The sequence below is a fragment of the Neofelis nebulosa genome, chromosome 3 (assembly GCF_028018385.1).
Source record: "Neofelis nebulosa isolate mNeoNeb1 chromosome 3, mNeoNeb1.pri, whole genome shotgun sequence".
NCBI classification, from domain to species: Eukaryota; Metazoa; Chordata; class Mammalia; order Carnivora; family Felidae; genus Neofelis; species Neofelis nebulosa.
This window is the reverse complement of record NC_080784.1, coordinates 140771625-140798955: the sequence shown is the minus strand read 5'-3', so window position 1 is coordinate 140798955 and position 27331 is coordinate 140771625. Positions and strand designations below refer to the sequence as shown.

At 41.4% G+C, this 27331-nt stretch overlaps 1 protein-coding gene across 1 annotated transcript; it reads left to right on the top strand.

Moving 5' to 3' along the window:
- Positions 1-27331, top strand: BMP3 (bone morphogenetic protein 3). The gene is made up of 3 exons (XM_058722133.1): positions 1-1022; positions 16560-17470; positions 24944-27331. The coding sequence occupies exons 1-3, from the start codon at positions 698-700 to the stop codon at positions 25133-25135; spliced, it is 1428 nt and encodes a 475-aa protein (XP_058578116.1). The 5' UTR covers positions 1-697; the 3' UTR covers positions 25136-27331.

The following is a 27331-nucleotide window of genomic DNA, read 5'->3' as shown; positions in this document are numbered from 1 at the left end:
CCTGCTGGTTTGCTGGTTACTTCCCCCTTCCCTTCTCTCCCGGCTATAGCAGGGTCCAAGCTGCCTGCGAGGGACAGGGCGAGATTGGCTGCGGACTGTACAGATCAGCCAAAGAACGAAGTAGTCTCTCTCTCTCTCTCTCTCTCTCTCTCTCTCTCTCTCTCTCACACACACACACACACACACACACACACACACACACACTCAAAACTCGGACCTGCCGCACCACGGCCGCTCCAATCCCTGGAAAAGGCAATCGAGCGCCCTCCGGACCGCTGCGCGCACCCGGGCTCCGGCAGTGCGCCCGAAGCTGGTGCTTTCCCCAGCGCCGCCGCTTAGGCTGGCTGTTCTGGAAGATAAAGAGGGGAGGGAGGATAGAGACAGATCCTGAAAACACCCCGGCCACACACGCCGCGACTGAAGCTCTTTCTCGGCGTACCAGTGAGGACGGCTCCAGCAGCGCCCTGCCCCGGGGAGGTCCGCGCGGCTGCCCGGGAAGAGCCCACCTGCCGGTCCGAAATCGGCCAGGGCAAAAAGTGCGACTTGCCGGTGTCCTGCTTAAGCAGTGCCTGGAGCCCCCGGCGCCCTCGCCCCAGCTAATTGGAAGTTCAACCCTCGGCTCTGTCGCGGGCCCCTCGCGCCCTCGGCGTGTCCCCCCGCCACGCGGGGAGCGGACGCGCGGCGCCGGGACGTCGCTATGGCTGGGGCGCTCCGGCTGCTGTGCCTGTGGCTAGGCTGCTTCTGCGTGAGCCTGGAGCGGGGAGAGGGACTGACGCGCAATGTCCCGGAGCCGCACAGGGCTGTGCCAGGAGACCGCACGGCAGGTGGTGGCCCCGGCCCCGTGCTGCAGCCACACGACAAGGTGTCGGAGCACATGCTGCGGCTCTATGACAGGTACAGCGGCGGCGGCAGGGGCGAGGCGGAACGGGAGCAGCGGTCCTCCGAGCGGGGTTCTCAGCCCCTGCGGCCCCCACCCCTGCGCGAAGGCAACACAGTTCGCAGCTTTCGAGCCGGAGCATCAGGTGAGTGCCCGAGACGCCCCCTTTCCGCGGTCCCGCCGCAGGTTTCTCCTGGGACCCCCCCCCCCCCCACACACACACACACTTACACACAGCTTCTTTGTCTGCTCTCCTCTCTCTGATGCGACCTAGAGACCTTCCCTCACCCTGTGCAGCCGCCCACCGAGCCCCTTGGTCCCGTCACACCCCGCGTTTCGCCAGCGAGTAATCCCAGTTTTAGAGCCTGAATTGAGAGGGAGATCTGGAGAGAAGAAAGGCGCCGAGCAGCCCGGTAGGTAGGGGTGGGTTGGAGGAACTGCCTGGAAAAGGGTGAGGGGCTATCCCTTGCCCAGCGGAGCCCTCCCGCGCTGGGTGTCTGAAGCACTCTTGGGGCCCCTCGTGCTGATGTTTCTTAAGTCAGCCAGCGGAAATTCCCTTGGACTGGGCTTTGGCCATGTCTACCTAAAGGCAGCTGTCATTTTATGCCAACCCGAGGCACCAGAGAGAAAAGTCACACTGGAACTAGACGCCTTCCCCTCGCCCTTTAGACAGTCGCTTCTCCAGACCTTGCACCCCCTCTTGGACTTGCACAGTTCTCTGTGTTTACTGTATTTGACACTTTCTATCTGATAGTCCCTTGGTGGCAAACACACAAACGAAACCAGGTGGTCTGGTGTTCTGATTATTTAAAACCCATCTGGGCAAATAGGGGTTGTACCTATTCCACCCTGGGAGGAGTTGAGGGGGGCGGGGGTGGACAGCGTGGATGTAAACACCTCTTGGAATCCGCCGATGAAAATCTGCTCATCCCATTTTTCAACACACAGATCACTGCGGACTGAGATTCATGGTTTAACAAGGTTTCTCCTGTCCCCTGTGGTGAAGCGAATAACTTATGCTAACAGCCTGCCTCCCTTGTGCTAACAGCTTGAGGGAAAGTTTCCTGGACACTGACTCGGTTTATATGCTTTGAAGACGCATCAGGCTTTTTTGTTCACTACATTCACGATAAAGGGAAATGTAACTTGCAAAGCCTGTCTTCAGTGAACCGGTGAAAAATAGCCAAGAATCTTCAAGTAAGGAGGCCTGGCCTCATGCTCTATCCATTCTGTCAGAATCACTAGAAAGAAATCTCCTGAAGCTTTGATATGTAGGACTCCTGGAAAAAAAGGAAAACCAAAGCATCCATCAAGGAAAGCCCTAGGTTGACACTGTAAATACACTCTAGAGCTCCTAGGCATGATGACATTTACAATAAATGTGAATTATGCTTTCTAATGCAGAGTCTTTAGCTAGAGTCTGAGCTGAACCAGATTTCACCTTCTTCTTAAAACCATGAACATAATGTGTAAAGGGCTGCCCTCTCCCTGGTATGCCAGCCACTTGAGCCTATCCTCACAGCTGACTAGACCAGCGAATGCCTTGTTTATTTCAGTGCAACTCTGAGAGCAGAGCTCAGTGAAAGAGCAGCGTGGGAACAACAGGAATTGGAGAGAAGTTGGGTGGGCAAGGCAGGTGGCAGTAAACGAAGATACTCAAGTCGCTCTTATCTTGATAGTGTGTGTGTGTGTGTGTGTGTGTGTGTGTGTGTGTGTGTGTGATATTCCTAGGGAGTAGCCAAAGCACCCAAGAGACATATAGTATGTTTTTTTATCAAAAAGTTTCATTTTTTAGTATGAATCACAGGGTTTGGAAGTGGATTGTGAGTTTGCTTCATTCACACCTATTGCATAGTTGTTTGTATGTTTGTTTTAGGCTGAGTGAACCATGTGTGGGAGATGGATAAGGATTTGAATAACTCAGGCCCCTTGGACTTTTGGGCTTCCGCTCATTCTGTGCATTATAATTTCAGTGTCCCTTATCAGTCTCACTGCTCTCATACCATCAAATGATAAACTCTGATACGGAGGCCAGAAGTTCCCTTGAAATGATGAATTGCAGCTTGAAGCATATATACAAGGCTGTGTGCCCTGATAAGGAAAGTAATCCCTTTAGCATCCTAGAGACTGTCTTAATGACTTATTCATCAAACGTGGACACTGGTTTTTGTGGAAGCTTAAGCGTCATGTTACCGCATCGGAGACTCCTGGAGAGGTGGTTCATGCTGGACCCCTTCCAAGAGTGTTTAGTTACTAACACACTAAAAAGACCTTATTATAAGGCAGTTCTGGCTCTAAGAAGGCACAATTTGGGGAAGGTGCTAAGGCTTTTTATGTGTGTCCCTCTCCTCTGTCCATATCAACGTTTCCATAACTCTCTTTGTCTTGCGACGTATGTTCTGATATAGGTGAAAGATGCTGTCTGCTTTAATAAATCAGATATGTTTTCTAGCCCATGGTGTTTAGGTTTCACAGCATATGGGCTTCTCTATAGCAACGATGTTACAAATTTTAGTGGAAGGTCAGATGGTGTGCTGTGTATATGGAGTGGCTGCTGATCAGGCAGACTTTCCAAGTGCTTATTCAGGCTGAGTTATAGCCTTAGAGCCCTATTTGCTCCTTGGAACATACCTGATTAAAAGTATTTATTGTTCTAAACCTAGAATATCTTTGGTTGAAATGTAGCTGCTGTGGTATCCCTCTGATTACTTTCTACTTAAACCATTACTTGATGGTGGGTGGCATTCATCCTAAATACACTTTCTGCTAACCCCTTTTCTCCTCCCTCAATGCTATGCAGTGGGTGTGCCAAAACCGTAAGTTTGGAACACTCATAAGTCTTTTTGTGATGTGTAAGGGTTTACATAAAGATAGGTTTTATCTTTTCCTTTGTAAAAAGTAATTTACAAAACTATTGACGACAGAGCAGTTTAGATTTATAAAAATACACCGTCTTGTAGGAACACCAGAGGCATATGAAATCAGCTTTTATTTTAATCTTAGTCTAGGTTGTCTGTGGCTACTGTGTGTAAAAAGAAGAATATTTCACAGAAGGTTTTCTCCTCGCCTGATTTTTTAGGGTACATGCTTTGTGCTCATTAGTTTCTCATTGTTCCCATAGCCACTTACTCTTATATTTCCTCTTCACAAATTTAACTTCTTTAGGAAAAGTGATTAAATCACACATGTTCTTATTAGGAAAGTATCATTACTTTAATTCATGAAATGTAACTACAAAAAGATGACATTTCGGTGAATATGTGTCACCTTTTTAAAAAAAAAAATCACACAGACTGGAAAATTGAGGGAATCCGGACCCAAAAGTGAATATTTTCCTTCAATGAGAAAGGGAGCGTCTTTCCTATTGTGACCAAAACTATTTAAAAATAAAGGATTATTATTTGATGTGATTTTGAAGTGCGAGGCTAAAATGTAAGCCTTTGGAAAAGATAGAGTTAAGGGCAAATCGAGCATTCCAGTAGGGGCCATCCTTGTAAAATCCACGGGCCAGTGGTAGAACATCACTTTTAATGGGTTTAATGGCAAGGGAATATAATAACGTTATTAAAACGTAGTTACCTTAAAATTTCTGGCACCTAGAAACTAGGCTTGAAATTAAAGAGCACTCGGGTTATCTAACGTTTGTATTCAAAAGACAACAGTACATCTGGAGAAGGGAGGTGTATACATGGCTGCTGTGAATTACATACTACTTTGAATGCATGACAGCCCTTAATGAAGTTTTTACTGTAATGGGCAAAACAGCTTTACAATCTCTGACATTTAAAAATCCATAATACCATGAATTCTTGATTATCCATACTAATGGAAAAGAGAAAGAGAATGAGTTACATGAAAAAAAATTATTTAAATCTTGCTTTTTAGTATAGTTAGACACACTCAAAGAAGCCAAGAGACCATGAGGGTCAGTGGGAAAAACATCCCCTACGTAGGTAATTCACTCAGGAAATATTTATACATTAAAAATATATACATAATTAAGAATATATTAAGGTGGTCACATATATCTTATCCAAGCAATGATATTTATGAGCACTTGACTGAACCAGTTTAGATCTCTCTAAAAATTAAATAGGGACATGAATGTCAAATCTGCTCTTAGGCATTTTGGAATTATACAAGTTTATATGTAGAAGAGGCCTTAAAGAGAGCAAGTTCAACCCCCCTTACATGGAAGAAGAAATGGATGTCATGCTGTATTTACCAGACAATTTTTCAAACATACTGAGTGAGCTCAGCTCAAAACCTATTATTTCTAATATTCCAGTCTAATTTTCTAGGAGAAAATTTTATAAAAGGTGTCTTTGGAAGATGTTAACAGGTGTTACATAAAATTGGGTCCCATGGTCAAATAAGTTTGGGGAAAAAAACGATCATTTTTATTTGCTATGGGAATCTCAGGGCCTTTAAATGATAGTGAGTCCTCCTAAGAGTGGATCATTTTCCCTCTGAGAGAGCATTTTAGAGAATTATGGTTCTAAGATATCTAGTTGGGGAAACAGTGGTTCGGACACTTCCTAATTCCCCAGGAAAGGAAGATATGCAAAATGCAAGTAAATATCACAACTGAAAATGGTCTCGTTTCTCATTTCCCATTTAATACCTATGTCAGGATGGTAACTTCCATTTTTACTTTTTGGACTTGGGTCCAACTGGCACCATATCATCTTCCTGCTTTCATGTTTTAAATTTCTCTGAATGTAATCATAGAATCTCTCTGTTATTAAATTCCCATTTTCCCAGTTTCTTTATGAATTCTCCTCCATTGTTGTCTTCTCTGGACTCGATCTGCATTAGTTCACAGCTAGTATGATGCTTTTAAAAGAAAAGCTACTTTATTTGTGGAAAAATTCACTGGAGATTACACACATAACTTTGTTTAACTGTATCGCCATTAGTATCTTGATGAAAGACACTAAAAAAAAAAAAAAAACAGACACACTCAAGACACCTATCAAATCCCTTATATAATCACCAATGTTTGTTGTATTTATTAGACATAACAAAAATCGTACCCATCAAAAAGCCTAGTGAAAAATACTGAGCAACTTTGCATATACTTTCTATTTGCTACCCAGGAAATTTTGCTACAACATCAGAAGTTTTCTCTCCAAATTTGGCTGGTTTTCCCATCTATTCAGTGTGTATATCCTAGTAATTAGTAACTTACTAACTTGATTTTAGTGGTGGTAGTGGAAATAAGTTTAGCATCACAAATAGTTTCAGCTTGAACTTCCTATGCCAAGTTTCAGTTCAGAGTGCATTGTTATGGTTATGAGCCCATGAACATAGAATTATGTAATGGAAACACTGACATAGTATTAATCAAGTGACACGAGTATACCAGGATAATATCTACTTTGGACAGTAGTAAATGATGACAGTGTTACTGAAGAGCGCTCATATATGGAATGTTTAGAAATGCATGAAGTTGCTGGTCTACCACATATTAGCAGCAGTTGTGTCCTAGCATATTGGTACCTGAAACAGTACTTTCGGTAAAACACTTTTTAGGGATGATATGTTTAAAGGCATAGATGTCTATTTATTTCAGACACCTATGCATGTAAGTCATAGAGCTAATTGAGCAGTGTGTTTATTGAGTCCTTCAGTGATGGACTTACCTTTCAGACCATCTTTTCTTGGCAACAGAACCACAGTGAATGCAGTGCCTAGATTTTATTTGGGCCCACTAGGAATAAAATGTGGGGACAAACTGATGCTACGCTGTTACCATCTTCAGTAAGTATTTCTTACTCTACTGAGTGAGTTCTTCTAAATATTCCTTTTATAAAGTAAAGGCATCCAATAGTTGTAGAAATGCAAGATTCTTTGTCCAGTCATCTGATTTTACAGGTAAATCAACTGAGACCCAAGACGATCTTATTTGCTTTTCCTTCGAAGAAAATTTAAAATTAAAATATTGCATGGAATTAAACTAAAGACTATTTGAATTAAGTGTAATGGCTACACTTAGGCATGGGTTAAGGTAAATGGTTTTCAAGCAAAGAAGAGATTCCTGGTGCTTTAATTTTTCTATTACCTGAGGCTGAGTTAAGAGATCTAAAGGCTAACCTTGGTCGAATTGCTAATTAATCAAGTTATCTAACATTGCCAGTCTCAGTTTCTTTAACTATCAAATGGTTAAGTCATACCTACTGTGCCAGTGTCACAGACAGATGGTAAAACTCAATTGGAAAAATGCATTAAAAGTTTAGAAGCTCTGTATAAATGAGATATTTTAGTATTTTAAAAGGTGTCTCTCTCTAGCTTCCCACAAAGCCATAAACATACATAAAATGGGGCTCACGTGCAATTGTTTGTAACACACAACAGCAATGTAAATATAAACAGGTGATAGTCCTCTTGTTATACAATCCATAATACCCCAAACCCACATTCAAGAAGGTACTATTTCTGTCCTGGCCTTGATGGCTGAGTGAGCACGGCTACACTTTGTTGTAGTGAGGTTAAATGTTCTAAAGGATGGTCTCTGTATTAGCTGTATCAGTGTCACCAGGGAACTTGTTGGATATTCTCCAGCCCACCCAAGACCATCTGAATTAAATTCTGGGGGTGGGACGCAGAAATCTCTATTTTAACAAGCCATCAAGGTGATTCTGACGCATGTTTGAGACATACTTGTCTAACCTCATGTCCCTAAGGTTTTGAGTATCTTATAACCAGCTTCTAAAATCCAGGATTGATTCACGTGTGAGAGCTGATCTCATCTGGTGCTTTCAGTGGACCTTTCTGTGGACAAATGGTTTATTAATTTATGTAATAGCAGGCTTCTTTCACTTTAGAAGGTATATTAGCATCTTTAAGGTAGTCTTTTCTCTGGAGTGGGCTTTCAAGTAAGTTAATAAAGACTTCTTACCCTTCTGTCATAGTTTCAGAGAGTTGGGAGCCTAATAGACCTGCTAGAAGGGGGATATGGAAGAGGAATGTGTAAAGCAAGTCTCTGAAGTGCAAAGAGCATATCTCATTTCATTCTTGTGTTCTGAGGATCTGGTGTAGTTTGCCACATAGCAGGCACTCAGTAAATATTTCAGTTGAGCTGAATTAGATGTTCAGGGGACTAGATAAGAAGAGATAGTAGAGAAGCTATTAGCCAGGAAAAAGATCCTTTAAAAATAAACTTGCCATGAGAGAAGTTTCCATGAGGCGTTTTACTATGTACGTGTCAAATGGCAATGCTATTCTACTTTATATACAACTGTTCTAATAATGTTTTTTTCCTGATGAACTGAAAGGAAGCACCATAACGCCATATGGTACGTAAACCCAAGAAGGGCTTCTGCTGACTTTGGGAAGTTGAAACTACTTGAAAGTTTTTTGTTTTTTTTTTTCATTTTGGTGTTAAGTAGGAAACATTTTTGAATCTGGTGAGTTTACACAGTTGTTCATTCAACACATCTGACAAATATTTTTCAGGATATAAATACTCCAGACTGTGCAAAGTACTAGGAGTTCAAAGATTTATTAGGACACGGGTCTGCCCTCTGAGAGCTCACAGTCTGGGAATGCCCTTGGGCAGAGGCTGAGAGTAGATAAACTGATTAACGAACATTTTGCTGTTCTAGAGAAACCTACATTATATCATCTTTGGCCATGTTTTACTTTGGACATAGAGAATGGTTGTCTTGGAATCCCATTAAACTCAGTCGTTTGACGGCACTCTGCAAGAAAAACAAAATTCTGTGACTTTCTGTTCTATTTAGAAAGTCTCCATCTTGCCTTTGCCTGAGAGCTGAAGGTGGCAGAGAGAAGCAGCCGTCTGGAGTCAGTAATCCGCAAGCACTCAGCCAGTGGCTGCAGGTGTATGCGACTCTTTCCTAGGCACCCTGGCATTTCTAGCAGTTGTACTTTGGAGAAAGTAGTGGGGGGAAAAAACTTGTCCTTAGTTACGTATTTTCTGTATGACTACAATGTTTTTCCTGCTTTCTGGGGATTTAACTAATCATCAAGGTTTCATTTAGGATATTTGTTTTAAAATCAGACTTTACATAGAAAGCTTTCCATTATATGTCCTAATTCCCTCTGAAAACATTCTGCGTGGGCCAGCACGAAGGTGAACTTACCACTCCCTGGGCACCGCCTCAGCTACTCCTTGACAGGAGCTGAACCTTGCCATAACACGGCCTGTCCTAAGTTACAGGTTCCTACTGAGTCCTTGGTTTTATTAGGCTTAGGTGCTTTGTCTTCAGATAAAAACAGAAATAAATCCTCTGCCTTTATCTATTAGTCAAACTCCCTAAAAAATTCTATATAGTTAATAGAAGACCTGGGCTTCTCTCCAAAATCAATGTTACCTAGCTGGTGCTTCATTTTTTGAATTTCTACAATGAATAGGCTGGACTCGGTCCGTTTATTCATGAAAGCAGCATTTACTGAGTACTGCTTTAGAGTTAAGCCCTAGGCTTGGGGCTGACGAATCTGATAAAAGTTACTACAGGTGACCTTGCCTTTAAGGAGTTCTTGGTCTTAGGAAGGAGCGACAGTATGATGAAAATCGTATTAGAAGCGGGATTCCAACCGAAGGAGTGGGTTGTCATGATAAGCGTGCCTCAAGAGTGGTGCCGCTTCTCTGCCTTAACAAAGCAGGTCTGGATTATCAAGGACAGCAGGGCAGATGAAGGCATTCTAGGAAGAAAGAGCAGCAGGTGCAAAACCCTGACAGGTGTTCGAAGTGGCGTGTGGTGAAACTCACCTGACTTCTGGAGGCTTTTTAAATTCACAGACATGATGATTTTAGAAAATTCAAAAAATTATAATGCCAATGGCAAATCCTAACTAGACTGCAGTTGATGTGTTCCCAAGCAAGGAAAATCCAAGCTTGTGCCAGTGCCAGAAAACAGTAAGAAAACAGCACCACCTATTGGTAGTTATATTTTGGCGTCAAAAACATTTCCTTAGGAAGAGCTGAAAATAAAGCCTGTTGCAGTTCCTTGCATGGGATCTGAGAGGTTATCTAGTACATCTCCCACACCCTGCATATCAGAAAAATATCCTCCTGCAATAGTCTTGAATTAGGACTATCTTATGTTTGCTCAGTCCCACAGAAGGGTCTCACTATCGTACTAGACACTTAGAAAGTCATTACATATTGGTCTGGATACTGCCTCCATTCAACTCTCACCTTTAGACCTCATTCTCATCTTTGACCCTGGAAAGAAAAACCCCAATCTCTCTTCAGCCCCTTAAGTATTTGCGAACAATTTCATAACGTTGGTAAACTATTTTTTTTTTCCTTCAGACCATGTATTCTCCATTTATTCAACTCAAACTTGTAAGACACAGTTTCCAGACCCGTCAACATCTTGGTTACTCTCTTCTGTATCAATAAATTGGTTAAAATGAGAACATCCAGAATTAAGCATGCAACTCTAGATATAGTTAGATTGGTGTGGCAGTTAATGCTTCCTGGTACCTGAAGACTACAGACAGCCTGAAAATTCGTTAACTATTGTTTTTTTTTTTCACCTGATAAAACCCACCATTGTTTTTTATATTATTAGTGTGTCAGTTTATTCTTATTAATCAGAAAGTGTACCTTGGGGTTCTAATTCAATAATTCCAGATAGCTAAGTATCAGAATAGTTCAGAAGAAAAGAAAAAGCGAGCACTCTAGCATTTTTCATTTACTGGTGTTTGAACATATATACCTGTGTCTGTAGATAAGACTCAACTACTCAGGGAGAAGAGCAAGATGCCTACTGCGAAACCCCTGTTCTTAAGTATGTGAAGACTCTCATTTGGAAAAGTTAAATTAATTTTAAAACTCCATCAGATAAAAAGCATGAGAGTGGTTGAATACATATTATCACTTATTTCCACTTTCAGGGAGGTATTTATCTCCTTAGTTATTCCTCTCCACTCAACTCCATGCAACTCTGCACGACTCTCTTATTCCTGTTTCCATCCATTGTAAATACTAAGCATTTGATGGGGCGTTTGGAGGGAAGGAGCATTAACTTGCACAGAAATTAAATGTTTTAAGGTTAAAGAAGGCAAAAATAAAGTATGGGTTGGAGAAGTCAAAAAATGTTCTGGCGAAATGGCTGAGACTTGTAGCTTATTATTAGAACAAAGAGGGAGTCGAGGTCATCTAGAACAGCCAGAGCTAATGCGCCCCCTGGCCTGGTAGAAATGGCAAAGACGTTGAGTGCTGGGCATAATACAGCACCTGTAGTTAGGAGCTAGATGTGAATTGGCCATCCCTTTTCTGAATTCGGCAGCTTAGATGTCTGTTAGGACTTCAAAAATCTAGATTAATTTGGGATATTTTATAAATGTCTACTTAAAACATTGGAAATATCGCTATGCAAAAACTTCCAGTATTACATACTGCCAGAACGTGCTCCTTCCGTTTTCCCACCCCAACTTCCCCTTTTCCCTTCATTCCTAAAAGTCTAGTTCAAAGGTTAACCCTTCCCGGTGTATCCTTCTTCCCCTTACGTGCCCAAAGTTACTTGCTCCCTCCTTGGTGCTACTCCAAGAATGTAGTTCACACCTCTGACAGCAAGTGGCGTCATCATGACCTAACTACCTGCTTATTGCTTATCGGTCTTTTCCCCCCTGCCACAGTGTGGACAGCAGCGACCATTTGTGCAGCCCTGAGACCCAGGGCAGGGTCCAGTCCCTAGGAGGTGTTCGACACCCTCATGTTCGTTAAACGGAAATATTGGTTTTGCTTTGCTTCTGGTCCTTTGTTGGCTGTAGTGGATGACCATGTGAGATACCCAAATAACACAACTGAAGCTATGTGTAGAATCGCTATGCCGTAAAGCACTGTCGCTAAACTGCCCATTTAACTCTTTTAACTCTATTTTGGAGCAGTTTGTTAACCTTAGACTTTTGACTGCAGATTGAACCAATTAGCCACAGCTGGAGGGAAAATTAAAAAGTAATTACCAAAATTATCTTTATCTAATGTTCTTGGTAAAGGAAAGTATGTCGCATTCCAAGAAGGGAATCTTTTGCCCAGTTCACTTTTGGGTTTAAGGATTCATGTTTAGCAAAATTTTAGTTCTTCTCTGCACTTGGAAAGAAATAAATGCCTTTTTTCTTCCCTTTCGGACTATATGTGACTCTACAAAAGTGGTGGTTATCCTCGACTGCCATGGTCCAGCAGAAATTTCATTTGAGCCACAAATGTGAACCACATATGTAATTTTAAATTTCTAGTGGCCACACTTAAAAATATGAGAAGCAACAAGTGAAATTAATTTTAATAACATCCGATTATATTGAAAATGTTCTATACCCAGTTTCTGGTGTGGGTGAGAGGGGAGGAAGTTCCCCATAACAGCAACCAATTCTCAGACACCAGCAGGGTATCTGAGAATTCAACTCGGTCTCCCTGAAGATGGCATCAGATCCCACAGGCGAAGGGCTCAGCCCACAAGACCACCCTCAACTTCTGATGCCAGTCGCAAGCCAAGGTTGTTACCTGTGCTTCTGACCAACTGGCTACATACATATTAGAGGTTCCCATGACCCCCTCCTTGGGTCTGATTAATTTGCAAGAGCAGCTCACCGAACTCAGGAAATGTATTTGTTTACCAGATTACCAGTTTATTATAAAAGGATGCAACTCAGAAACAGCCAGATGGAAAAGATGCATTGGGCAAGGTAGGGGGAAAGGGTGTGGAGATCCCATGCCTTGCCCAGGCGCGCTGCTTTTCCCCAAATCTCCATGTATTCACCAACCTGGAAGCATTCCGAACGCCATTCTTTTGGGTTTTTATGGAGGCTTCATCATATAGGCATGATTGATTGAATCATTGGCCTTTGGTGATGGCTTCAACCTCTGGCTCCTCTTTCCTTGTGAATCAGAGATAGGACTAAAAATGCCAGCCCTCTAATCAGTGGGTTGGTTCCCCTGCAACCAGCCCCATCCCCACCAGTCCTCTAAATTCACCGTGTTAACATAACAAAAGGCACCTGTATAGTTCTCATCACGTAGGAAATTCCAAGGGTTTTAGGAGCTCTGTGACAGACACAGGACAAAGACCAAATATATGTATTTCTTATTTTAATTTTTTTTTTCAACGTTTATTTATTTTTGGGACAGAGAGAGACAGAGCATGAACGGGGGAGGGACAGAGAGAGAGGGAGACACAGAATCAGAAATAGGCTCCAGGCTCCGAGCCATCAGCCCAGAGCCTGACGCGGGGCTCGAACTCACGGACCGTGAGATCGTGACCTGGCTGAAGTCGGACGCTTAACTGACTGCGCCACCCAGGCGCCCCTGTATTTCTTATTTTAAATTACAGTATCTATCACAGTATTTAACCCCATCCATCCGAATATTATCCTTTAATATGCAATCGATGTAAACTTACATTCGTGTGATATTTTACATTCATGTTTGTACTAAGTCTTTGAAATCCAGCGTGCATTTTACATTGAACAGCACATTGCCGTTCAACCTTAAATAGCCAGTCACCACCATATTGGACAGACCGTTCTAGTTAGCTAACATCCGTTGAGATTTTCTGTGTGCTGCAAGCTCTGCCTGCATTCTGTCAATTAATTTGCGCACCTCTGCAGTCGATGCTGTTGGACTCTTTTTACAAATAAGCAAACTGAAGGGCGCCTGGGTGGTTCAATCAGGATGAGCATGGACTATTGATTCTGGCTCAGGTCATGATCCCAGAGTCGTAGGATCAAGCGGGGGGGTCGGGCTCCGCGCTGAGCATGGCACCTGCTTCGGATTCTCTCTCTCTCTGTCTCTCGCTCTCTTCCCCTGTCTTTCTCTGTCCAAAAAAAGATAATAATAATAAAATAAAATAAATAAATAAGTAAATAAATAAATAATAACAAAGCCAACTGAGGCTTAAAGAGCTTAGATTATTTGCCTGAGGACAGCTAGTGGGTGTGGTGGAGCTGGGCCTGGGCCACGGGGCTTTGACTTCAAAATAGTGTACTGAACTAAAATGAGAGCCATCACAAGAGGCAGCCTGACAGATTCTGAAACATTTACGAGAGGATATTGAAGATTAGACACAGGGGTGGAGGCTGCTTAACAGCAGGTCACAAGGTGTCTGGAAACAGTTTGAAAGAGGGAACTTTTTTTTTTTTTTTTTTTCCAGGAGGAGGATACATTTTGAAGCAAACTGTTGGGCGAAGGAGCACTATTACTTTACCCATTAAGACACTACCACCCAGATCCCATGTAGTTCGTTTTTTCCCTGCCAGGATGCCTGTTTGGCAACCATTCGATTGCCACATACTTAGAACAGAGACTTCTCTTCCTTCCATTTTAAACTTCCATCTGCTACAAGAAGTTTGGGTAAAAGTATATGCTACAGTGACTGGTACGAATTAAGGCTAGAGTCTCTGAACAACCCTGATGCCATGGCTTTGTTGTAAAGGTCTGTAAAATATTATCCTGGTCTCATGGATTATACAAATGGGCACAAATGGCAGCTTCCTCCTTTTCCTTCACACGGTGTTAAAAATGAGTAAAATATGTTTCCCATTGCACTTCCCTTGTGCTTGCGGACTCAGGGAACTCATTCTAAGTTTCCACATCTTTGTAGAAATGTTTTGTTTTTACTGAAATATGTTTTTGATCAAGAACATAATCTCACGATTGCGTATATGTTTCTGAAACCAGTATGTATGTGGAACAAGTGCACGGAGGGGGACTCGGGCTCTGGTGGCTGGTCCCAGGACTGGGCATTCTTGAGTCTAACCTCAGCCTTACCACTAATTTGGTAGATGATCTGAAGAGAAGGAACCAACCTCTGCCCTTCCTAATCAATCTCTTGTTCTGTTACTCTCATCTCTGAAGAATTGGAACACAATTTGACCCAGGTCAGTAAGTTCATCGAAAGAAGAAATTATTCGACTCTTGAATTCTTGAGATGTCATAAACTCCAGGCAAGCTCCGCAACAGTGTTAATTCTTTGTGACACGTTTGAATGTGTGGCTCATTGTTCCACACATGTTACCTGAATATTGAGTTAGATGGTCTTGCTCACCTAACCCCATCCTGCACCGTAAACTTTGTGAGGCAGGTAGAAGAAGATATAATCCCATAATACACTAATAACAATAATGAATTATAGTTAGAGAAACACTTTCTGGGTGCTTTATGAACTGCTTTACACACATCTAATTTAATGCTGATGGCAGTAGATGTAGACACAATCTCTATGTTATGAATGAGAACACTAGCTTGCCCAAAGTGGCTGAGTCAGGACTTGAATCAGGGTGAATCTAATCTCATCAATGCTTGTAACCAGTAGGCTATACACTCCCACTAATAAGAAGATATTCCAATCCTGTGCCAGATTTACAGGACTAGTTCTTGGTAATTTCGTAATGAAAAGCCAGAGCTCTCAGCTCTCATACCAATAAGTTTACTGTTGTGTTACAACTTACACACATTTGTAGTGCTTCAGGAAAGGAAAAAGCAAATCAGTAAAAACGGCGAATCCTTGCTTTAATCTTTCTCTAGCTTTTAAAATTACTCCTATTATCGTTTTTGTTTGTTTAATTGAGGTGAAATTCACATAACATGAAATAAACTACTTTTTAAGTGAACAATTCAGCAACATTCGATACCTTCACAATGTTGTATAACCACCAAGTCTGCCTAATTCCAAAATATTTCTATAATTCTAGAATAAAACCCCCTACCCAATAAGAGGTTTCCCCCCATTCTGCATGCCTCCAGCCCCCGGAAAACATCAATCTGCATCCTGTCTCTACGGATTTAGCTGTTCTGGAACATTTCATGTAAACAGAATCATACAATATGTGACCTTTTGTAGCTGGCTTCTTTCATTTAACAATGTTTCCAAGCTTCCTCCACATTGTGGCAGGTATCACTTCATTACTTTTTATGGCTAACTAATATTCCACTGCATGGGTAGAACACTGTTTTTCCATTCATTCGTTGATGGAGGTTTGAGCTGTGTCCACCTTTGGCTATTGTGAATAGTGTTACTGTAAACATGCATGTGCATGTACTTGTTTGAATACTTGTTTTCACTACTTTTGTCTATAAAGGAATAGAGTTGTGGGCTCACATGATATCTCTATGTTCAACTTTTGGAGGAACTGTCAAACTTTTCCTCGTCAGCTGAAGCATTTTACATTTCAACCAGCAATGTAAAGTGTTCCTGTTTCTCCACATCCTTGCTAATACTTATTTTGTTTTTCATTCTTATAGCTAGGCTGGTGTATGTCAAATGGTACCACAGTGTGATTTTTGTTTACATTTCCCCAGTGATTACTAATGTTGAGCATCTTTTCATGTGCATGTTGGCCCTTTAAGTGTCTTTTTTAGAGAAATGTCTATCTGATGTTTTTGGCCATTTTTTATTGGTTTCTTTGACTTTCTGATGTTGAGTTGTAAGAATTATTTACATGTTCTGGATACCACATTTTGTCAGGTGTATGATTTGAAAATATTTTCTTCATCCATTTTTCTTTTGCTGCTCATATCTTGGGTGTCATTATCTAAGAATCCATCGCCACATTTAAGGCCAGGCAGATTTTACCTGTATATTTTCTTCTAAGAATTTGATGGTTCTAGCTCTTATATTTAGGCCATTAACTCATTTTTAGTTTCTTTTTGTATGTGGTGGCAGGTAGGGTTCCTGTTTACTCTTGTTTACTCTTCTTTTTTTTCCCTTCCTAGGAACCCTTGGAAGCAAAGGACTACACATCTTTAACCTGACTTCTCTAACCAAGTCTGAAAACATTTTATCTGCCACACTGTATTTCTATATTGGAGAGCTAATAAACATCAGCCTGAGTTGTCCAGCATCCCGAGGATGCTCACCTCATGCTCAGAGGAAACACGTTCTGATTGATCTCTCTGCGTGGATCCTCAAATCTGACAGAAACCAAAGTCAACACCTCGGTCACCTTTCAGTAGACGTAGCCAAATCTCATCGAGACCTTGGGTCCTGGCTGTCTAAAGACATCACTCAGCTCTTGAGAAGGGCCAAGGAAAATGAAGAGTTCCTCATAGGATTTAACATTACCTCCAAAGGACACCAGCTGCCAAAGAAGATGTTGCCCTTCCCCGAGCCTTATATCTTGGTGTATGCCAACGATGCTGCCATTTCTGAGCCGGAGAGTGTGGTATCAAGCTTGCAGAGGCACCGGAATTTCCCCATTGGAGCTGTGCCTAAACTGGATGGCCATATCAAGGCTACCCTTTCTACCGAACGGAGAAGGAAGCGCTCGGCTGGGGTCCTGCTGCCTCTGCAGAACAACGAGCTTCCTGGGGCAGAATATCAGTATAGGGAGGATGGGGTATGGGAGGAGAGAAAGCCTTACAAGACCCTTCAGACTCAGGCCCCAGAGAAGACTAAAAACAAAAAGAAACAGAGAAAGGGACCCCCCCAGAAGAGCCAGACTCTCCAGTTTGATGAGCAGACCCTGAAGAAGGCCAGAAGAAAGCAATGGATTGAACCGCGCAATTGTGCCAGGCGGTACCTTAAAGTGGACTTTGCGGATATTGGCTGGAGTGAATGGATCATCTCCCCCAAATCCTTCGATGCCTATTACTGCTCCGGAGCATGCCAGTTCCCCATGCCAAAGGTAGCCGTTGTTCTCTGTCCTATACTTCCTGTTTCCGTAGAGGAGAAAGACACACTGACCGAGAGTGTGTTTTCATTTACGAAATCCATCTGGACACTTATTTATTGCCTTCTGACATGTACTAGGCAAGAATGGTTACGCTTGGTTTTTCTTTAATGGTTGCTAAGGTGATATGAAGTCAGTATTGGTATGAGGAAGGATATGAGAAAAAATGTAAAATATGTGTTTTGTGCTTCTTCCAAACACAGTGCAATCAGCCATGTGGTCTACTCAGCTGGGGGCAAATCTGTATCTGCCCACAATAAGCAAGCCGCAAACAACAGAAGGCTGATATTGGAGAGGATATTCAGAGAATGACCAGATGTCATGGGGAAAAGGAAGGGAAAGGACTAATTGCATCGATGCCTGTGCAGAACTTTTTGACAAATAGTTTCTCATGAGATGAACTGGCCCCACCAGAGTCAGGATCAGGGTTGGGCCAGGTAAACTCACCTCATGAAATCCACCAGATGCTTATTTCATTTGCTTCCCTAATAAACATCAAAAACAGAAGTAACATAGGGTATGTGGACTCTATAAGCTTCTTCCAAAATTTACTTCATCCGGTCAGAGCTTACCTGTGTCTCTTCCAAAATCAGTGGAAACTGTACTGTATCGTATCAGTACTCAGTATCCTGATGAATATATTCTCAGAAGCTTCCCCAATCCCACCACTGCCTTGCACAGCAAATCCAAGTGACTATTTTCTTTGAATTTAGAGTTAGTAAAGTACAGTGGTGCCCTCTGGCCTTCAGTTAGGCTTATCTCTGAACCTCTATTCTTAGCTTATAACAGTTTGAATCTCTGACATACAATGAAAAGGGGCTGTAGGAATAGAATTCAGAGACAGAATAGAGATGGGGTTTTTTTGTTCTTTTTCTCAAAACTTGAGGGGAATCAACTTTTGCTGTTGCATAATAACAGAGAAAAAAAAATCTTTTGCCTCAAAAAGTGAGCAACTTCTACTTATAGATCTTTAAATTATCATGTTCATGTTCTAGTGTCATGCTCATTGGGATGTTTAATGGAACACATGCATAAAGGTCTGGCCGAACAAAAGCAGGTCAGCCTCCGGGCCAGTAACTTGATTGGAATTGCGTTTTCTTCTTAGAATATCTCAGAAGAAAAAGTTTTCTACATCTTCTAAGACTTGTCTCTCCCAAGGATTTTTGTCGACTCCATGTTCTTTAAATCTAAACACAAAATAAGAATTATATACATTTACTATGATATAAACAGCCTTATCTTGTCTAAATATTGATAAAGGGTATATCACTGTCAAACAAAACTTTTGCCAATTGGGACAGCATTTTTTTTTTTATTTTCTTTAATGTTTAGTTATTTTTGAGAGAGAGAAAGACAAAGCCATGAGTAGGGGAGGGACAGAGAGAGAGGGAGACAGAATCCGAGGCAGGCTCCAGGCTCTGAGCGGTCAGCACAGATCCTGACACGGGGCTCAAACTCACAAACCATGAGATCCTGACCCGAGCTAAAGTTGGACACTTAACCAACTGAGCCACCCAGACGCCCCGGGATAGCATTTAAAAACAGACCACAAAGATGCAGAATGTTAACAGTGATGAATCTTTATAGTGTGGGTTGCTTTGTGGCATTGAGAGACAAAATGAATTCACAATCTGTCTCTGAACCCAGGATGACTGATTTTAAGTGGGTCTGTGAGTTTTCCAAATAATCTCTCACACTCGTAAACTGTAGTTTCTTCTATGTAGCCTGGGGAAATAATTTTTCTTCCTGACTCCAAATTTTCATACTCAGGGAGCCATGACAATATGGAGCTATTCAGTGAGTTTTCAACTACCCACTCTGGAGACCTGGTCTGGTCTCCGCTCTGCCACAGTTACCCCGTCTTACCCCTTCCATCTTGCTCTGACTATGCAAAACCCTGCCATTGCTTTGGTAGTTCTTCATGATGGTTCTCAGTGATGCAAAGAATAATTATTTAAAAACCTTAGCGGGGGGGGGGGGGGGGGTGCCTGGGTGGCTCGGTCGATTAAGCCTCTGACTTCAGCTTCAGGACTTCTTGGTCCGTGGGTTTGGGCCCCACGTCGGGCTCCGTGCTGACAGCTCAGAGCCTGGAGCCTGGTTCAGATTCTGTGTCCCCCTCTCTCTCTGCCCCTCCCCCACTTGCGCGCTCTCTCTCTCTCTCTCTCTCAAAAATAAATAAACATTAAAATTAAAAATAAAACTTATAGGGATAAGTTAAGAGTAACAGATAAGTTTAAGGAGGGAAGTGTGTTAATGCAGCAGAATGATTAAATGTACATGCTTGGTTGTAGCAGGACTTCTTAACTCTAATGCAGCGGCTGCAGTTTGCCTGGGAACACGGAGGTTCTGATCCAGTGGTTCCGGGCATATAGCCTAATATTCTGCGTATCCAATGCAGCTCCTAGGTGTTGCTGATGCTGCTGGTCCACAAATCCCACTTTGAGTAGCAAAATTGAGGGTTAAATGTGGTTTGGGGGAGAACTCATACAGTTGACCCTTGAACAACAACACGGGGGTTTGGAGCACTGATGTCTTGCACAGTCAAAAATCCATCAGTAAGTCCTAACTCCCCCAAAACTTAATTACTAATAGCCACCTGTTGATCGGAAGCCTTATCAATAACATAAACAGTAGATTAACATGGATTTACTATGTTACATGTATTCTATATTGTATTCTTAACAATAAAGTAAGCTAGAAAAAAGAAAATATTCAGAAAATCATAAGGAAGGGAAAATACATTTGCATTACTGAATTTATAAAAAAAAAAATCTACGTATATGTGGACCCATGCAGTTCAAACCTACATTGTTCAAGGGTCAGTTGTATGTTAGTGTTCTCAACTTTGAAATGGGTACAATAGTACATGATAAAAACAATAGTTTCTACATAATAACAACAGTGGGTAAAGAAAACAGTAGAACACCATGCACATGGTAGGCGCTCCATAAGTATTTGCTATTAATATTTGTATTAAAGGTCATTGTTGAGACCGAGGAGAACAGAAAATTCAATGTAGGAGGGGGCTGAAGGAAGACCAAATGGGGAAAGGGATCAAGAGAATAAAAGATGTAAGACAAGGAAGAGTTTTAGAAATGTTTCTACTCCCATTTCAAACATCACAAAGCCTAAAATAGGATTCTCCCTGCAGGTTCAACAGCCTGTAAGCTCTTCCAGTAACGTTTCTTTGGAGAGTAATAGAATCAGGACAGCATTGGTTGCAACAACTGAACTCATCATAATATTTGTCAAAACTTGGAATGGCATCAGAACTCCAGGGAGACATAACAGGGAGAAGTGTGGAGTTTTCTCTCTGAGCCTGAGATTTCCTTTTGCCAAGTTGAGAGTGGAAGTTTGGCTGTTACATGGAGTTCTCCGTCTCTCATCACCTTGTGAGAATCGGCTTAACTTTTAAGGCTTTCTAGTGGTTCCCTTTCGGCCTTCCAGGCTCTGTGGCTTTCAGGTGGTGTGATAACCAAAAGGATGGGTAACACGAAGCAATACGAAGCTGCTATGTTAGGGGTAATTAATAAGCATTGCTATTATCAGTACAGCTTCCAACATGGTAACCAGAGCGAGCTATTAAGAGAAAAATACAGTCGGAGCGACAGAGGAAAATAAGGTCTCTGACCAGATCAGTACAAACACATGTGGAATAACTGAGGCGCCAAAGAACTTTCAGACTTTAGATATACATTTTGCCCCAGAGAAAAGTTCTCCCAGGCCAGACTCCTCTGCTGGCCCTCCTTCCTTTTGGCCTCCTTCGTGAAAGCCTGCTCTATATGGCGGGGCTCTCCGTCTGCAAAAGTCGACAACCTGTTCTGTAATTCAGAACAGCTGTGTGCTGCCTTTCCCAAATTCCAGGCTTTGCCCTTTCACTGATTCCAATTAGATAGTTTCTGGGCTATCACACCCATGTGGGCTGGACTGGGAGAGTGTGGAGCAAAACCCCATGGCCCAGGTCAGGAATGAAGGCTCTTAGCTGATGACACACTCTCCCTTGCTAATGCATTTGTAATCAAATTCAACTCGAGGACATCAGGCGCCGCTTGGCAGGTGCGGGCCGGACCACTGCAGATTTCATTCACAGACACGGCCGCATGGATTTTTCTGATTTCTAGCCTCTACAGCCAGTCTGTTCTCCCAGGGAGAGACCCCTGGAATTCTGCCATGAGATGAAAAATACCCATATAGCTAAGGCCAAGTCGTATGCCTTTGCTTCCCCCTCACCACCTTAGCGGAGATGGAAAACAGAGCTTTCAAATGAAATGAAAATGATTGAGCCATTGTTGCTGACCGAGATGCGAGAGAACCAACAAGGATTAGAGGAATGGAGTTTTTTCATGGAATCGTGCAGAAGCCAAGGATAGCAAAGACAAAAGAATTGGGCAGCAAAGAATCTAAACACGTTGAGCCAAATATCCTATATCAAGAAGAAATTCACATTTTAATGACTTCAAAGTGATAGACCCTCAAATTACTTTCCTGAGTTTCCAATTCCAATCTCTGGTCATGAAAAGATGACCCCAAAATCCTAAATGTTGCTGTACTCAGTTACCTAAGCAAAAATCACCTCAACTGATGTTAAAGTCATGTTTTACTCGCATTAAAAACAGAGACTAGGGAGGGAAATAACACAGACTGCACTTGCAACGGACAAATTTATTAAGCTGTATCAAGAGAGTCATGAGAAGCATGATCTGAACTCAAAAACAAACAGAAATTATAGACTGGCAGCATGCTTCAAATGAGCAATTAGTGCATGAATCTCTTGTGCATGACATGATTCCTGGTAATGGCAGCCTGATCAGAGGATTCCATAGTGAGTCAAATGGGGAAACTCCCTAGGGGCGCCTGGGTGGCGCAGTCGGTTAAGCGTCCGACTTCAGCCAGGTCACGATCTCGCGGTCCGTGAGTTCGAGCCCCGCGTCAGGCTCTGGGCTGATGGCTCGGAGCCTGGAGCCTGTTTCCAATTCTGTGTCTCCCTCTCTCTCTGCCCCTCCCCCGTTCATGCTCTGTCTCTGTCTGTCCCAAAAATAAATAAAAAACATTAAAAAAAAAAAATTAAAAAAAAAAAATGGGGAAACTCCCTAGAAAATTGAAGTTGTCTGATAAGACACACCAACTCAGAATCAAGGGCCCATTCCTGAATTCCAACGAGCCCACCAGAGACTGTTCATAGTTTCTGAATCTATCATTTGTGAGTTAGAGCTTAAGAAAAAAAAAAAAAAAAAAAGGACAGGAATTTTCCTAGGAAACACCCATGAATATTTTCCCTATCTACTCTGGGTCATTTGCACAGAAACTTTTATTTTTGTTGATGGGAATTATTTCCACAGAAATAGGTATGATGGAGGGTAAGCTATTTCTTAGAAGTATTTCATCCATTTAGTAAATATTCAGTGCCCAGAGCATATACTGTTCCAGGCACTGGAGAACAGCAATGCAGAGCAGTATTAATCCTTCGAGACCTCTTCTACTTAAATAGATCCACTTCTTATGAAATTTAAATATTATAGAAGTCATTAAGACATAAAAAGTCACAGAATAATGTCAGAAAATCTACGGTTTAAAAAAAATCCTTTGGGACATTATTATAAGCTGTTTGGATCACTGACTCTTAAGAATAAATCAATAGAGAAAAGTGGAGGGCTGCAAAAATTTTCTTTGGAAATTACCAATACTGATGAAATAACGACAGTGGTTATTGATCTACGGTACAATACCAATTACAGTTTGTGTCAGTTACACAGATTTTGTCGATGCTGCAAGGCACAAGATACCTGAAATAGAACAACATAGACTTCCTTTTCTTAAAGGGAGAATACCTTGCTTTGCAAAGCTAATTGGGTGAAAGTTAACAACTCTTTTCAACATATACTTAAAGTTTCTAGGAAGAAAGAGTAAAAAAAAAAAAAAAAGTTGCACCTCATCAAGACCATTTTCTAAATCATTTATGCCTCTTCACAATAAATTTAAAGTCTAATGTATAGATAATTTCTTTAATTAAAGTTAAAAGATGGGATGAGGCAAATCGGATTTGCCCTTTGTCTAACAAAAATAATCCGTTTTCTTTTCTCTCTTTCTTTTTTTTTTTTAGTGGTATGCCAGCTTTCTATATTATTTGCTTCTCCTTTGATTTGTATGTACCTTAACCTTTTAACTTGTTCTAGTTTCCCATACTGGGAGGTTTAGGGGTATGAAATTAAAATATCAACTCAGAGGTGCCTCTGAGCCATGAGAAACATGGCTTGAAGTCTTGAAATTAAAAACCCAGAGTTTTGGCCTAAATCCCACATCTGAATTGATATGTGATCTCTGGCAAGTTACCAAATTTCTGGTTCTAAATATATTTAAAACAAAACTCGTTTCACCTGCCTTAGAGAGACATTGGGGAAAACTAATGCTGAAAAGCATGGCATCTCTCCTGAAGAAGTTCATGCCACTCTGGCAATACCCGAACATTCTGGGCTTGGAAAAGTGACTGTCCTTCAAGGCTGAGCAGAGCTGTTTGGCACTCTAAAGAAAACCACTTGCCTCACATGGATGTTAATGGTTCCATTTGGCATTTTCTCAGGAACAAATTTTTCTTCCTTGGTCAAACTTCTGATATCCATGAGATAACCTTCTGCCCCCTAGAATATTCCCAGAAGATATATATGGCTCACACTTGGAACACTTCTAACACGACTGCCTTGAAGTCTGAACCCATGAAGCAACAGTGACCCCCAGTGGCCAATGGGGTGATCTTCTTAACCCCAATTTGTGCTCCGAAGAAGAGGTGAATAAATAATTACAGTGGAGTGATTACCGTCCAGTTCATCCTGGTGGCGACTACTAAATAAATCAGTGCTCCTTGATGTGCTTGGTTTTATTTTAACAACAAAGTATAAATATCGCTATAGCAGTGGTAATAATATGTCTATGTTAATTAAATAGGGTGTTTGCTAGGGTTCATTATGATTAGCGTAGAATCAAGAACAAATGGTTTTTGTTGCAGTCCTGTTGTTGAAAACACCCTAGAGTGTGTTACTCCCCTGTTTGGCAACTAAATTGTTTTTAGTTAAGTGATTCCGGCTTAGATAACTGGATTCACATACCCACTCTACCACTTACTAGTTATTTGACCTTAGACATGTCATTTAAGCTTTTTGAGACTATTTCTTTATTTGTAAAATATTTAAAAATGGTAGTTTTGTTATAATGATCACAGATACTATATATAACATGCCTGGCATGTAGCAGGTACTTAATAAATGGTAACCATGTTGGTGATGATGGTATAGGAGATCGTGCTGAACGGGTAATGATGCCAGAGCGTTATAAAGTTGTTGAAACGAATTCGTTGCGTATGTACCTTAGGGATGAACAGTGAAGAGTGGGAAAGGAGTTCCACCTAACTTATGTGTTCTCCCATTTCTTTTCTAGTCTTTGAAGCCATCAAACCATGCTACCATCCAGAGTATAGTGAGAGCTGTGGGCGTCGTTCCTGGAATCCCTGAGCCTTGCTGTGTGCCAGAAAAGATGTCCTCACTCAGTATCTTATTCTTTGATGAGAATAAGAACGTGGTACTTAAAGTGTATCCTAATATGACAGTAGAGTCTTGTGCTTGCAGATAACCTGGCAAAGAACTCATCTGGGTGCTTAATTCAATCATTACTTTATTTAATGGACTCTCCCCCCCGCCCCTTGTTTTGCACTGCCAATGCATTTCATCCCAAAAGATTTTTTATAGTCAAAGAGAATGAGCAGACAGACTGATGATTTCCATCAAGGAGAACTGGACTGTGTTTGTCTCTGAATGTAACTAAATGCAAGATTTTCGTAACTATGGACATTTGTTTCTTTTTTTAAAAAATTCACAAAAGAAAAATGATCACTCACTCTTTTTCCGAGCTATTAGAGGACACACTGATTTATTTTTGTAAGGAGCTTTGAAAATAGGTTGGAAAAACACCAATAGCTTATCACTTATCTCTACTCATAGAGAATAGAAACTTTTCATATTTTGAAGTAGATTTATTGCCATAGATTCCTGAGTGACTCAGCAAGTGCTAAATAACCCAACCAACTTTTATGTTTATCTTCAACTCCGTTAAGATTCTTGTTTACCTGTGTTTTTCCTCCATGTGTAATTGTATGAATAGGTGAGTGGAGAGTGTGGGCTGAGTGTTAAGAGTATATGTATGTGTGTACATTGCCAGGTGCCTGTCCCCTCTCTAGGAAGGTTTGCTTAACATGGTTTTATAGTTCAATCTACACAGGATTCTTTGTGTTTTCCATTTCATGTTCTGGCAAGCACCATTCAATTATAAGAACTTTACCAAAAAGGACAGAGTGATCCAAGAGCATATGCAGAGAGTTACCTACCACTTGGCCCAGCCATTTAATTTGAATTACAGTTGTTTTCATTTCATTGCCTCCTAGAAAAGGGAACCTGCAGCCCACTTTTCAAAAACCCACATGTACTTCCTCTTCTTTTTCACGAATACCTTCATTTGTTCTTTTAAATTGAATTCAAAAATTCAATTAAATTTTTTAAATTAAAGAAAAATTTGGGTTCTCTTGATATGCTTTTACTTCTTATGAAGCAATCCATAAATGCCTGAGGCTCAAAAACGGATGGAATATTGGAGGTTTCTTGAAATGACCAGATTAATCACCATCACGTGTTGAATATCATTCTTCAGCCACGTCCAGGTCCAGGCACCTTTTCACATGGATCAAGGTTCAGCCATGAAATTTACTTTAGCAAAGCTCACTAAAAATTATTCACCAAAAAAAGGAAGTCAAATATAGACACTGTGTTTTTTTTCCCCACTTCCATTTGTCACAACTATCCTCTTACACCTTGCCCTAGAAAACATGTCTCAAAAATCTCTCTCTCCGAATTCGCATGTGTGACAACGATGTTTTCAGACCATGGGTTGTTGTTGATGTCCTATCTGTGGCCAACCCTCTTCTTGGTTGAGTCTCCACTGATGAGAGACAACTAAGCCATTTCAGAGGCTGTGAAGTATCAGAAGGCGTGGGGTTTTGTTCTGTCTCTATCTATAGCTACCTATCGTGGTTCATCATGTAATATTTACTGAGCATTTATTTTGTAAAAGGCACTGTGTTAACTGTGTGTCTTAGCATCTTCACTGGTAAAATGAAGAGGTTGACTAGTTGAGCCAGAAGAACTTTCTGACCCTAAAAGTTTGGGTTTTAGAATATGAGCTGCTTTGTACACATCTTCCTTAAATGGATGATACCAATAGATCTAAAAATACTACAAATATCTCTGTTCATAAACCAAAGGCAAGAACATTCTAGTCTTCAGCCTTTGGGGGTGAGTATGGAATTCCCTGTGATTTAAGTCATATTTCTAAATTTCTAACTTATTTTTGGAGATCCATTTGAAGATGATTACCATGAAGGAAGCGCTTTGACACTTTTGGAGGACACAGAGGTTGGTGTGAGTATATATGAACTCGATGAATGAGACACACTAGTTAGAACTAATAAATTAAGTTCTGGTGCCTGGGTTACTATGGTTTCTTATAGTTAATTTTTTTATTCTGGTAGCATTATTTTAAATATTCAAACTGAGATAGGTAAGGGACTTACTCTTAATAAACTTTATCAAAAATTTGAGCGGTGCCTGGGTGGCTTAGTTGGCTAAGTGTCCGACATTGACTCTGGTCATGATCTCATGGTTCATGAGTTCGAGTCCCACGTCAGAGCTCAGAGCCTGGAGCCTGCTTCAGATTTTGTGTCTCCCTCTCTGCCCTCCCTCTCCCACCCATCTCTCTCTCTCTGTCTCTCTTCTTCTC

What these genes read in the sequence shown, in the direction of transcription:
- BMP3 (XM_058722133.1), top strand. Translation starts at nt 698, where the DNA reads ATGGCTGGGGCGCTCCGGCTGCTGTGCCTGTGGCTAGGCTGCTTCTGC. An exon ending in CTTTCGAGCCGGAGCATCAG is followed by an intron (nt 1,023 to 16,559) that starts GTGAGTGCCCGA and finishes TTCCCTTCCTAG; the next exon opens with GAACCCTTGGAAGCAAAGGA. An exon ending in GCCAGTTCCCCATGCCAAAG is followed by an intron (nt 17,471 to 24,943) that starts GTAGCCGTTGTT and finishes TTTCTTTTCTAG; the next exon opens with TCTTTGAAGCCATCAAACCA.